This window comes from Phaethon aethereus, assembly GCF_964289735.1.
Source record: "Phaethon aethereus genome assembly, chromosome: 19".
In the NCBI taxonomy this organism is placed as follows: domain Eukaryota; kingdom Metazoa; phylum Chordata; class Aves; order Phaethontiformes; family Phaethontidae; genus Phaethon; species Phaethon aethereus.
In genome coordinates, this window is record NC_138595.1 from 5,036,644 (window position 1) to 5,049,706 (window position 13,063).

The 13,063-nt window shown below is 42.2% G+C and overlaps 1 protein-coding gene across 2 annotated transcripts in view; it reads right to left on the reverse strand.

The window, feature by feature from the left end:
• Positions 1-8,857: 8,857 nt before the first annotated feature.
• GOSR1 (golgi SNAP receptor complex member 1) overlaps positions 8,858-13,063 on the reverse strand; it is a gene marked incomplete at its 5' end in the record, with an annotated part of 30,221 nt that continues 26,015 nt past the window's right edge. For both annotated transcript variants that reach the window (XM_082008601.1, XM_082008600.1), the window contains 2 exons: positions 8,858-8,999; positions 10,323-10,405. In XM_082008601.1, the coding sequence (XP_081864727.1) occupies positions 8,875-8,999; positions 10,323-10,405 (208 nt within the window). In that variant the 3' untranslated portion in view covers positions 8,858-8,874. The remainder of the gene's footprint in view (positions 9,000-10,322; positions 10,406-13,063) is intronic.

Consider the following 13,063-nt stretch of genomic DNA (forward strand, 5'->3'; position numbering starts at 1 on the left):
TGAGGGGCTTGTAGCCCAACGCTGGGCGGAAAAAAAAAAGAGAACAGGTTGCACCCCAAATTTCTCTCTACTCACGGAACAGGTTCTTAGCTGGAGAGATTAAAAAAACCCATGAAATTAGGGGGTGTATGGTGGACATCTTCAAAATTTGAAGTAGTTCACCAAACATACTCCTGGTAGGTTCCAGTAAAAGAGCAGAGGAAAATGAACTTGAATGGAACTTGAATGGAATTTGACTTGGTGAGGGTGCCGAAAGCCTCCACCTTTCTATTTTCCTAGCCAGAACCAGCCTTCCCCTTTACAAATGCAGACTTTTTTGCAGCACAACTCCGCACGTTGCCTGCGGTTCAAAGCTGCCACCGCTCCCCTGCAAAGGCGCTCAGAGCGGCTCAGTCACGGCTCCCACGTCTACACAGCGAGACGTTTAATCGGGAGTCTAGCTGGTCCTCCATGGCACAAGGTAGAGGTTTCTATCACAGCTCAAGCTCGGTTTTTTAATCAGACAAGACATATTCAACAAACCTGGGAGAAGGACGAGTGCTTAGGATTTATACAACGCAAGAAAGGGTTGGTATGGATTGTACCAGCAGATCAGGGCACTGCTCTAAATTAGGACCTTTCCTTTACGGTGGTTACTGCGTGATCCTTCAGAAGATGAAAACTCCCATCCTCCCTAGAATACCTAAAATAGAGTAATGGGGATTTCTCCATGAGCTAAGCTACCTAGTTTATGTGCTAAAAAAAAAAAAAGACAAGCGATGGCCCTCATTGTTTCCAGCTTAGCTGTAATGTTAGATGCTATTCTTGGTCAAGAGCTGCCGAACGCTTCTGAAGCTTGCAAAGTTGTTTGCTTTAATAGCACACAGCGTGAAACAAAGCAAAGACGGGAAGTCTTCCCAGGGAAATGCCTCCTTCTGCTGAGCTCGCTGTATCTCGCTGCCTCCTGGAAATGTTTAATTATAGGCTGCAGATTCTAAAGCATTTTCTTCCTATTATTTGGTCTCAGGTCCAATTTCATAAAGCCCATATTTTATACTCCTTCCCAGCGACGATCAATGCAAACGGATCGCTTCATCAATGCCAGCTGGGCAGAAAAACAGAAGCGCAGCTCACCCGCTGCACTAATTCTTTACCAGTCTGGAAGAGCTGGCCCAGGTACACAGCAAACCGTAACAAAATTAAAGGGAATTTGGTAAGACCTGGGATCTTTAAAGCCCTAGAGCACCGCTCTATTTTTACCTTGGTTTTCTACATTGCAAAACGTACAGTGGGTGTAAGCTGAAGTGTCCCAAAAAATGAGTTAACAGCTGTGGAACAGAATCTTCCTCCCCTGCCCAGGCGATGGCTTGTCCCAGCCTCTCCCGCCGAGAGCTCCCGGCCCGCGGCCAGGCCAGCGCTCGCGCCGAAGGGCGTCAGCAGCACCACGCTTGCGGAAGGGACCGGGCTGCTGAATTAAGGAACTTCTCTTTCTCGGGAGGCGTAGGAGAAGTTCGTTCCCCTGGGCCGTAGCTGTGCCTGTGGTCAGGCCCGAGGAGGCTGGTGGCGGTGCAGGACGGCCGACATCTGCCCGTCCAGCACGGCAAAGCGCACAGCGACGCTCTGCCAGCAAAGACGCGGCCGCCCCCAGGAGCCCCGGATTTTCAAAGGCCAGACAGATACGAGTACCCGCGTGAATGAAAAAGATTGGAAACCCAAAATCCCCACGGCAGCATCCCCCCCATCCCTCCTTTCCCCTCCCAGAGGCACCACGGCACAACTCGAGCCGACGTATCCCTGACGTATTACAAGAACAGATAAACTTATTCATCCCCCAAATGTTTGTTGGGTTTTTTAAAAACAAACTTCATCGAAGACAGCGTGTAGGCTTGAAAACCGTTTCCGTTTCCTGAAATGTACGGGAACTCAGGAAGAGCTGGCCGGCAGCTGCCTCGGTGCCGCAGTGAGGTACAGCCGCTACCCCCCAATACAAAGACCTATTTCTGTGGAGAGGCCCCTGCCGCGGCCCAGAGCCCTCCCGCCTTCTGCCTCTTCTAAGCTACGTCTTCAGCACCGCGCCACGGGCACCCACCAGCCTCTGGTGGCGACAAGGTCCTCGCACGGTCCAGTTACTTTTTAGTGTAATAAACGATCTTCTACGACACTGCCGGGGACGCTTGATCAGCACGTTCACGGCTCCTCACGATTCCTCTTCGCACCTGCAGTATTCCTGAGCGTCCCGCAGAGTCCTAAGAAAAGGTTCCCTTAAAAACCTGACGTTTCAGCAGCATTTCACCCAGAAAGAAGCCAGCTCAGCACAGGTCTGAAGTCGGATCCCTCTGTAGCAGATGACACACCCGGGCACACGTACCAGCAAACATCTTAAGAATGTTTCCACTATCGAGCCAGCAGCTCAGCGGGACTTTGCAACCCGCAGTGAGGAGCCTCTAGTGCACTCCAAAAAGACAAGAGATGAAGAATATTGCCCCCGCTTCCAAGAACGCTGCATGCCGTGGATGGGATAAGAAAAGAAACAAAATAAGCTCTGAAGGGACTAAAGCCGACCTGTTTACAGAATTTGGGAAGGAGGATGCTGTGCTCGTGCACCAAAGTGGTTATCGTTGAATTTTCAGGCAGAGCTCTAGTTGGGGTTTTGATCAATAAGCTCTAAGACACCCCGGGACAGCCTTTCTCGACTTCAAGGTAAGGATAGATTTTTTTTTTTAAGAAGAAATTAAAATTATGAGACCAAAGAGAAATCCATGTGTTTGAAATGTCTAGTTGAAGCCAAACACCCAGGAAGCAAGGGAGCAGAACCTGACGGGCAGCACAGTGAGTGGACAAAGAAAGGTAAAGCAATGCAAGACGCAAGACCTGAACGGACGTGCTCAAGGAAGACCTCTCACAATCACACCCCTGACCGACAGAGGATTCACAGGGCGTGAAAGTCAAGAAAACCAGAAAATAATCCACAATGAGAACACCGCAAACGCGGCCTCAAAGGCAGAGGGACTTCCATGACGCCCAGACCTCTCCTGCTTCCCTAGCAGCGCTACCAAAACTGGGTTAGCAAAGCCTCAGGGTCCCATTAAGAAGAGGGAGCAAGGAGGGCTGCAGCGACAGGGAAAGATGAAGCAAGGGATGAGCAGCAGCACACGTGCTTGTTAACGGTCTCAAACAGCTTGCAGGGAAGGGGGAAGACGAAGGCAACCGCAGGCTCCGAGGGTTTAATGAGCACTTCCCAGGCGCTACGGCACAGACGCTGGCAGCACAGTGCTCGTGCCTGAAGACCTCTTTTTTGGATAAAGGGCTGGCATTCAGAAAATGTAAATACCTCTAGTAAGCACTGAGATTTTCTCTGAAAACACTCAAACAAGTCCACACAGCAGTACATCTCCCACGTCCAGTGAAACGCATAAAACAAAGCCACTCCTGTCTCTCCCTATGAATTTCTAACGCAGCGCTCAGCTCCCTTCCAGCAGGAAATCTGCTCGTGGAGTCGCATCAGGACTAAAGGAGCAGCGCACGGCTCATCCATAATGCACGAACACCCACTGCGCCCGAGCTCCTCGGGAAGGACAGCAGTTTTCAATACGAACAACAGTATTCTGGGAGGCGGATGGTTAAAAATATGTATCTTACGCCTGTGCCACTATAAATTATTGACTGTACAGGGAGTTGGAAAAAAGGATTCAGTGCCATTAATGATTTATTTTCTAATCCAAACGAAGATGGAATTTTATGCACCACTTATTACCAGCGCCGCAAACTGGAAAAACTAACTGCCCTTCCCACTATCTGAAATCAGAATTGCCTTTCCATTATCAAAAGAGTTTTTGAAATTTCTTCTCTAACTTGAAACATACGGTCAAAGTCTTCCCTTGAGAAAGCATATGGTCATTCCTGAATATTTAGTAGGCACATTAAGGATACAGAAATCTACCTCTACTTTAAAGCAGCATTAGAGATACAGCACGACAGCTCCGAAACGAGGAGAACTATCTCTCTTCACTTATGCGAACGGACAGGTATCCCACTGCCAGGCAGATTTTCTTGTTTGAGGAAATAAATTTGAGTGGCATTGAAAGATTTAGCACCAGTTGCAAAACCACCAGATACAGATGGGTTCTTCAGGCATGACGCTGCCTGGTTTGAACACCCGAGGATGGAGGCGTTCCAGACCACAGCATGGCTAGAAAAATACAGGGTGCGACAGAACTTTGCCGAGAGTTTTACAATCGCTTGTACCATGTTCAAAGTATCAGCTTATTTTTGTTTCTTGGTGCAGAAGGAGGGGGAAAAAAAAGGTACCAAACTATTGAGAAGTGTATTAAAAAATGGGGGAGGCACCTTATGCTGAGAAGGCTCTTCAGATCAACATCGGTTTTGGTGTGCATTTGGGAATTAAATGCTTTATACAATGGATATATAGAAAACTTTTTAAAGCTCACCTGTCAAGAAACCCATCCTTGTTCTATCTGTCAAAGAACAGCAGAAAAAAAAGAGTCATGACTATATTCAGACCCTTCCAATACAGGTGCCTGAAACAGAACAGGAGAAGGGGAGTCCAGGTCTGCACAGGCGGAACACATCCCGCCAAACCGAGCGCTTCGGGTCAGGAAATGCTCCACCACACCTGATATTTGGTACAAAAACAGAGAACAAATTAGTTCGTATGCCCAGTGAAAATCGCAAACTGGAGACATGAGTCATCTCTGCATCTTCCCTGAAGTTTAGGTAGGCAAAGATTGTCCTGGGAAAAGAACCAAGCACCTTGCTTAGAACTCTAATTTATTATTAAATTACATATCAAAGCTTTTTGTTTTTAATACAGACAGAGAACGCACAATAGGTGAGAACAAAAATAATTACAGTTGCAATAAAATAAGTTTCAAGAAGCTGTATGAAAAGCAAAAAATCAGAAAGTGCAATCAGAAACTCATTTACAAGGGTCTGGACTACAATATTTTGTGAGAAAGGTGTTTTTTTTTGTCTTGAGGGAATGTTTATTTAAACTGCTTTCCTCACTCAGTAGTAGACAGACAAAGAGCCACTTATGTATTCGGAACTGAAAGCATCAACACTGGTTTCAACTATCCAGTCGACAGGAGAGATACAGGGCACCAAGAGGACTTGCAGATGTCACTTAGAATATGGCTCAGTTTTGTCTCCCTATGTCTCTCACTGTAGTCTCCTGTACTGCACGTTGCTCAACAGAAGCACTGCTCTGAAAGATTTCATAATCCAACACTGTTATAAGGAGTTTCGGAATTATTTCCTCCTTCCGAACGGAAGAGGTAACGGCTGTTACCTCTCCTTCCCATTTCAAATGAAAGCTTTGAGGGAAAAAAAAAGTAAAAATAGGCAAAGCTTATGCATCAAGAGAACTTGGGAAACAAGCTGCTAAGCGTAGAGAGTTAAAATAGTCCTGACTAAATGAGCGACACAATCAGAAGTGGTGGGCCAGACGTTGCCCCTTGTGTAGCAGTTTTGGGGGAGCTTCAGGAACATAGCTCCTCACAGGACACAGCCCCGGAGGACAAGCTCTCGGCAAGCTATGTGAAACCTTCACATCACCTCAAAATCTATTTTTGCTCTTTCATTTTCAACATCCAGTGAGGAACGGACTCTTTTCTTCTCACAGTAATCTTAAAACTGTCCAAAAGAAAGGATTTCTAAAGCTACAAGTGAAAAATTCCAGTTGATCATTTAGTGTCATGAATCCAGCAGGAATTTATATCACACTTCAGTAACAAAAAGCTCCTGAAATCAATATTGGTTCATAAAAAGTGTCGTGCCTTCCCTGGAAGGTCAAACTCATACTGCCAGAAGCATCACACTGCTTGGTCCCAGAGTCATGGGCAGCAAAGCCCTGCCTCCACCCTTGCTTAGGCACCCTCCCATGAAGGGCCGGGGAGAAGTTACGGCTGTGTCTGGGCTAGGACCATGCCAATGCTCCCCGTTGACTGAATGCGCAGTACTGGGTGTTGCCCGAATGCCATTCCTCTGCTCTAGCAGCCAGCGCTTGAAGATCAGATAAACATGTGAAAAAAATAGTCTAAAAAGCAAGGATAAAAATATTCGTGTCCGTGTGAAGCGTGGCATCAAAAGCTAGCAACGCGATCCCTGACGTTCTAAGGCCTAGCTAAGGGGTTGTTGGACACGTTTAAAATAGGTGCTTGTGTACTAGCAAGAATAAAGCAGGAATTTAAAAAGAGTCTGCATGTGTGGGAAATGAGCCCTGCAGAAATATTATGGATTTTCTCACTTCATTTGTGTGGCTTAGCAGTAATTTTCTTAGCACAATTCTATTTGGTTGAGTTACGAAACTGCAACTTTGCCAGGAATTGCTGAAATGAGAAATTTTTAACCACAATTTTTTCCTTAGAGCAAGAGAAACCACACAGAATGAAAAACCTAGAGAACATATTTAGCAACAGGAGACATACAAACCTATATTTTGGGGTTTGAGATTAAATACTGCTATCCACTGTTTGCATTTTACAGTCCGTTGCCCTTACTGCAGCCACATGTTACTAGAGATGTGTCAGGAGAATGAGCAAGTCCTTCCCCTAGGCTATACGCAGGCACACCACTTCAGAGAGCGACGCAGACGCCTGCTCGCCTTGCTAGAGGACTACAAGATGATGATGAAGGGGAGGATACAAGGTTAATGAAATGTATTTTTCAACACAAAACTCTGTCTCAAAGCCAACACAAATAAAAACCATGGAAGGGTTGCCAACACTGAAACCATTTCCAGTAAAGCTTTATCAGACATAATTTAGCATATTTCCATTATTTTATACTAAAATATATCAGTTCCTCCATAACATTTTCATAAAATGAAAAATCAATTATGTTTACATATTTATTATAATCTACATATTTTCCATAGCAGCTTTTCACACAAGATTAAATATATGCACCAAATAATCAATTAAGTTCAGTAAGACGACTGGTTGTAAGATTAAATAAATGAATTTATTTACGGTACTGCAGGTCTTATATTGCCAACTATATAGCAACCATATCCTACAAATCCTAAACAGAAGCCTAACTGCTGATCAGGGTCCCTTAGGGTGGTGGTGGAATCAAAGAAAAAGCATTGGGGAGAAGAGGTTTGATCTCCCAACGCACAGATTCATTAATAAGCCTCCTTTATCCATCAAGTTTTTTCATAAACCCTTTTAATGAACACTTCATTTCAAACCAGGAACAGTCCCAAATCAACCAAATAATCACCCTTTATTTAAAATACAAGCCCCACAGTTTTAAACTTATTAATACCAAATGCTTTCTAATCCCAACGACAAGATGACTGATTAGAAATCTCCATCGACCTTTTAGCACAAAGTTACTAGTCTGCAAATAAGCCTTCAGATCCATACAAACAGTTTAGGCGCAACAGTGTGGTTTTGCACACTACACAGGCACAAGTCTCTACTCCCTCCAACAGATACTTCACAGACACTACAAAAAGCAGTAAAAAAATTGCGTCTGTCCCGCTAGACTCTGTTCCGGAAAAGTACCTGGAGACCACTTGACATTTGTGGATAATGGCATACATGAAATCTGTTAGGAGCAGTGTAAATTGATTGTGAAAAGAGTTAATCAAGTTCTTAAAAAGATACTTCAGTGTCTCAGTTTGAATTTATTGGGTTATGATAGGACAGATGGAAGAGAGGTGTTGAAAGGGCAGAAAAATCTGTAATTTGTGAATCTGCAATATCAAAGCCATTCCTGACGTCAGCTTTGTTTAGAGATGCGAAGAACAGGATTCCTGTTGCGTGTCTGAACCAAAGAAATTCCTTCCCCCCAGATAATGGTAAATAATACTTGTTTCACTATTCATACATTCAACTCTTTACTATGAGGAGCTATGTCCAAAAATTTTGCACGCAGATACTTTTGCCTCAGGTATAACCATCATAATTTTCATTTCCAATTGACAGTTTAGATTATATCCTACTTACAGTGTAAAAATATTAACGCTATCAGAATAACTTTATCTAAATTACAATATAGACTTTTCAAACTGCTTATCATGTCTTTATAAAAAGACCTTTATGATGCCAGCCAAAATCAAAGTATTTACACCCAAAAGACTACTTTTAGGTGAACTCATGTTTGGTCACTTTTCAGATGACTGAACACTATAGTAAACAGCTGCTAGGACACCGTGCTCCCTTTTTACAAAGGGGGACTCGCTAGTCCCTTTAAAGCCACAAGAAACCTTGCAAATCTTCCTCAGAGGGCAGTTCATTCATATTCTGTGCAAAAAGTGAACTGAACAATCCTTTTTTAACTTAAGGAACTCGTGTGAAGCACAGTTTTCACAGCACAAATTATGCAGAAATAACTAGTATCTCAACCATGAGTTAAAAAGAATTACAGAACACGTATTTAGTAGTAAAGCAACCTGACGGCTTAAAGCTGCAATAGTCTTCTCACAGGGCAGAAGTGTTCAGTACTGCGCTTAGCCTACAGGGGAAACTGGCTTCCTGCAGAGCTTCCACCCAAGGCAAGCCTAACAATCTTTTTCCACTCACCAGCCAACAACAGATCTCCCCAGCGCCGCTGAGCACAGAAACTGTTCTACAGGTTCTGGTAAGCGTCCTGTATTTACTTACCTCGCAGTGAGAAAGGGAATTAAAGACAAACAAATCCCACCAAATTTAACCAAAGGAAGATGTATGGCAGGGGAGGAGAAACACTGCAGCTTCAACCCAAACCCAGTGTCGCAGTCTACCGTCATAAGCTCTGGACATCATGCTGATACTCGCAGCCCTAAGGAGCAGGCTGTTCGAAGTCTGTCGCATCCCCCACTCACTTTTCCTTGGCTGGGGGGGAGGGATGGTGGCGATGAGTTTAGCAGAGTCCATGGGGGAACATCCATCAATGAAAAGCATACAGCAGCAGTAAGATGGTACAGATGCCGATAACGCCACCCAAGATGAAAGAATCTCGTCGTTTCCGAAGGTTGATCCTTTGAATCAGGCTGTTCACTGCTGGAAACCGATCTTTAAGGAGTCGGAGTCAAGGTCATATTAGCAAACAGTATCTTCAATAACAAGCCCCAAATTCTCTATGTGGAAATCCCAATACTGCAAGAAATGCAGAACTACTCCCCCAAAAAAGGTTGGAAAAAGCAGGTGCAGTTAAAAACCTGATGGATAGTTAGCAAGATTACAACTGTACTTTACTAATAACAGACAATCAGAGAAAAGAGAGAACAGAACAGCTCAGAGTTCACATTTACACAGAATTAATCACCTGATCACCTAAATTAACAGCATTTGATATATTTTATTCTCCAATATGTGAGGCTTAGTTACATTTAATAATTGTGTTTAAATGAGAATGAAAAAAATAAATGGGACAGTTATATAAAACACCTGTAGAGTTTATTTAATGGAATTCTGTTACTGGTGAAGGGAACAACTAAAGGCGTTTGACTGAGAAAATGACACACGTTGCATGACTACACACTGTTCAAGTATAGCACATAAGGAAGAACTCCTCCTACTGTAAAATAATAAAGATGTAAATCTATCTTTTAATGTACAAAATACAATTGCCAACAAGATAATAAGTTTCAGAGCTTCATGTCTTTGGAACCAAGAATCTTTTAAGGCCAAAGCTTATTGAATTTTTTTTTGTTCTTGCCAGTTGCTAAGAACGCTAATGAAATTTATGGGCTACCAAGATACATCTCTTCAGGATGTAATCTGTCTAATCAAATGATGCTAATGCTGTTCTTTGGGCCCTTATGACAGAAAGGAAGGAATAAGTGGGAAAACAACAAACATGCATGACTTCACAGTCACATTCTTTAGCCATAAGCACAGAATATGAGGAGAAACCAACAAACCAAAATCTTAACATCTACAAGACTGTGACAGACAATAGGATACTCAGGTCATGAATACTCTTAGCTGTAAACCATAACAAGAAGCAATGTATGCCAAGCTTCAGCTCTGGACAGTCTTGAAAGCAAAAAGCAAGTAGTAAAACGAAATTATACTTTTATGAAAACATGTAACAGGGAAGGCCATAAAATGCCGCCGCAGATCTCTACCTGAAAATTAAGCTACGTTGGTTTATATGCAGTATTCAAATTTGAGTAAAAACACCTTATTCACCACATTCACCATTAAGATGCTTCAGTCAGATTATCAAGTGAGACTGGTTAAAAAAAAGGTCTGTTTGTCACTAATGACAATACTACTACAGGTTATACAGCCATTGACATTGCAAAGCATTTTGATCTCCAAATGACAGAGTAAAAAATTGTACTAATACCTCTTCTTATCCACTGGGAACATAGTTTTAGGAAAGGATACTAGCCAAGGTATTCATCTTGCTTTGTATTGACTTCAACATTCCTCTCTGCGAAGTCATATTTTCTTTAGTTGCCATGGCAATGCTGGAGAAAGAAGAAAAGAGTGGATCAAGTTGATGGTGCTAAGAATAATCTACAGCTAAAACAAGAGGAAGGCAAGCAGGCAACACTTCTTTAGAGAACAATGAATGAGGTGAAGCAATATGAATGAAACCACATTTTTTCCATTAATCTCGATCCTTTACACTTAAAGGATTTCTCTTTTTATATAAGCCATTAACAATTGAAAATACTGTGATTTCTTGAAACAGGCAAAGTTTTGGCATATCTCTGCCAGTCCCAACAAAAAATGGTACTACATTATAATCAAACCTAAAGGTACTCTTCTGGCATTAAGTTTTAAATTTAGAAGTTTGTTTAAAGAGAAGCCCCATACTTACTTTCACTCTAGAGACCGTATGAAATTTCTTGTCTGCCATCAGAATATGATGGCTACAGAAATATCAAGCAAGTAAGAGCTGACTCACAATTAAAAATCAATTTGCAAAGCAAATATGCTGGTTGAGAGGAGATGGAAGTGGTGTTTGAGACCCAACACAACTCACGGAGCTTTACACAGAAGGTTTCTGGACAATCAAGCTGGGACATACAGTCACCAAGTCTTTGAAGACATTTAAACACAACAAAGTGTTGAGATCTACTTTGACTCAGGATTAACACTGCCCTCTGACTCCAGATAAGTGGGCAAAGCTTGGCTTCTCCTGCATTAACGTCCCTTCCCAGCAAGCCCCACCCGACTGTTGTACATAAGCGGGAGTTGAGGGAGCTGGTGTGTAATGCAATCATATCAAATGCTGCTTCCATCACAGCACAGATAAAATATGTTTTTGAGCTTTAGTCCTATTTAAGAATATCATCCATGGACACTAAGTTTTCATACTCTGTTTCTTTACTAATACACGGTCCAGCTGTAGGTACTCTATCCAAATATAAAGACAAAATACAGGTGAATACAAAACAGAATTTCCCATTTCAAATTTAATCCATTCTGGAAGTTGGAAAAAAGCAACTGCGCTCTTAAAAATAAGACATTTAAATGAAGATTTTAAAGAACTACTCAGCTGACATCTCTTCATCTCATAAAACAGAGTTATAGGATGGAAAATGAAAGGGTGGGCTAATACTTGGAGGCCCAGGTAGTATTTCATGGAGCTACTTCAAATGCAATAGCTTTGTCGAGACAAACTGCACAGAGTCATTTACATCTGGAGACACAGTATATAAAAGTTTAGGCTCTGGAGATATGATGCTTAAGAAGGAGCAGTATGATAAATACTGCTCTCCTTGGCTGGCATGCGTTGCAAAAATAAACAAAGTAGGACATAAATACAATATGGCTGGAAAATAACTCAGAAAATGACACCTATATTGCTGTTGACTATATCTACATGAATAACAACGATTAAAACAAATTCTTGGACAAGTTTGTGAGCCTTAAATATGGAGGGAAAGTGTTCTGGAAGAATAAAAGTTAAGTGGAACAACACAATACGACAGATATAAATATGAGAAAAGGGAACTGAAGCTGTAATTTCAGAGGAGAGCAAATAGATCGGAAAATACAAAATGCTTCTTTTACACAATACAAATACGCAAATTTTCAAGAGCATTTTATGCTTGCTCGCACTCAGCGTCTGTATACAAACACAATACAAAAACCACAGCTAACGTGAGCATTGTTTCTAAGGAGGGGCAGGTACAAAGCACTGCAACACACAGCGCAAGCCTAACATTATTCTCAAGTTCTGCAACATGAGCTGGACATTGCATTTTACATACAGCCTTAATATTTACCGCTGAACTCTCTGAATGCACTTGCTCAATACATCTGGTTCTCAAGCACTGTTTTGTACTGAATTCATCTGGGTTTCAGGGCTTTGGCCTTATCTTTCTGTAAGAGTTGAAGTGTTGAAACATCATTTGTCCAGATATTAATACTGGAGTACTTAGGTTGACCTGGCATTTCAGTACTTGAAGGTGATTAAAAAAAAAAAAAAAAAAAAGGACCTTTATCCACCTTAGTGTATCTTTCCAGGTAAATCTGGCAGGAAAAGTCACAGACACAAATTATATTTGTACACTTATTAAAAACAACTGGCATTCCTGACATTTTTATAACAAAGACCATTCGATAACTTCTGTTCCAAGTTTCCCTCTGAACAAAACAACATTTGGAATGAGCAGCTCTGGATCATCTGATGTACCACTGGCTTCCCTACTAGGACACTACAGCCAGTATCACACAAACGCTGGCAAAAACAAGCCTAACAATGGTCCTTCAAGACTTACAACGAAAGGTCAGTATCACAGTTCACAAACATCTTAAAGAAGAAAACAGCCTAGATCAATGATCTCTAAAGTATTTCTGGAGCAGTGAGTTCCTTTGGGCTCCCTTCCATTCTATCTGCCTACTCCATCTCAAGTAGCCCTTGACACAGTATCTTAGCCTTCCTATAACATGCCAGGTGAACTTCAAGGAAAAAAAAAAGGAAAAAAAAAAAAAGAAAAAAAAAAAGGAAAAAAATCCGATACCAACTCTTCAGGTGGAGGCTGCCTTTTCCAGCTCTGATTTTGCTCATAAAAACTGTGAGCCCACCAAGCCAAAGCCCAAGTGCTGTAAGAGGTATGACTTTGTTTCTAACAGTAGCAGAATACCTTGAAAAGCAAGACAAGGTCATCACA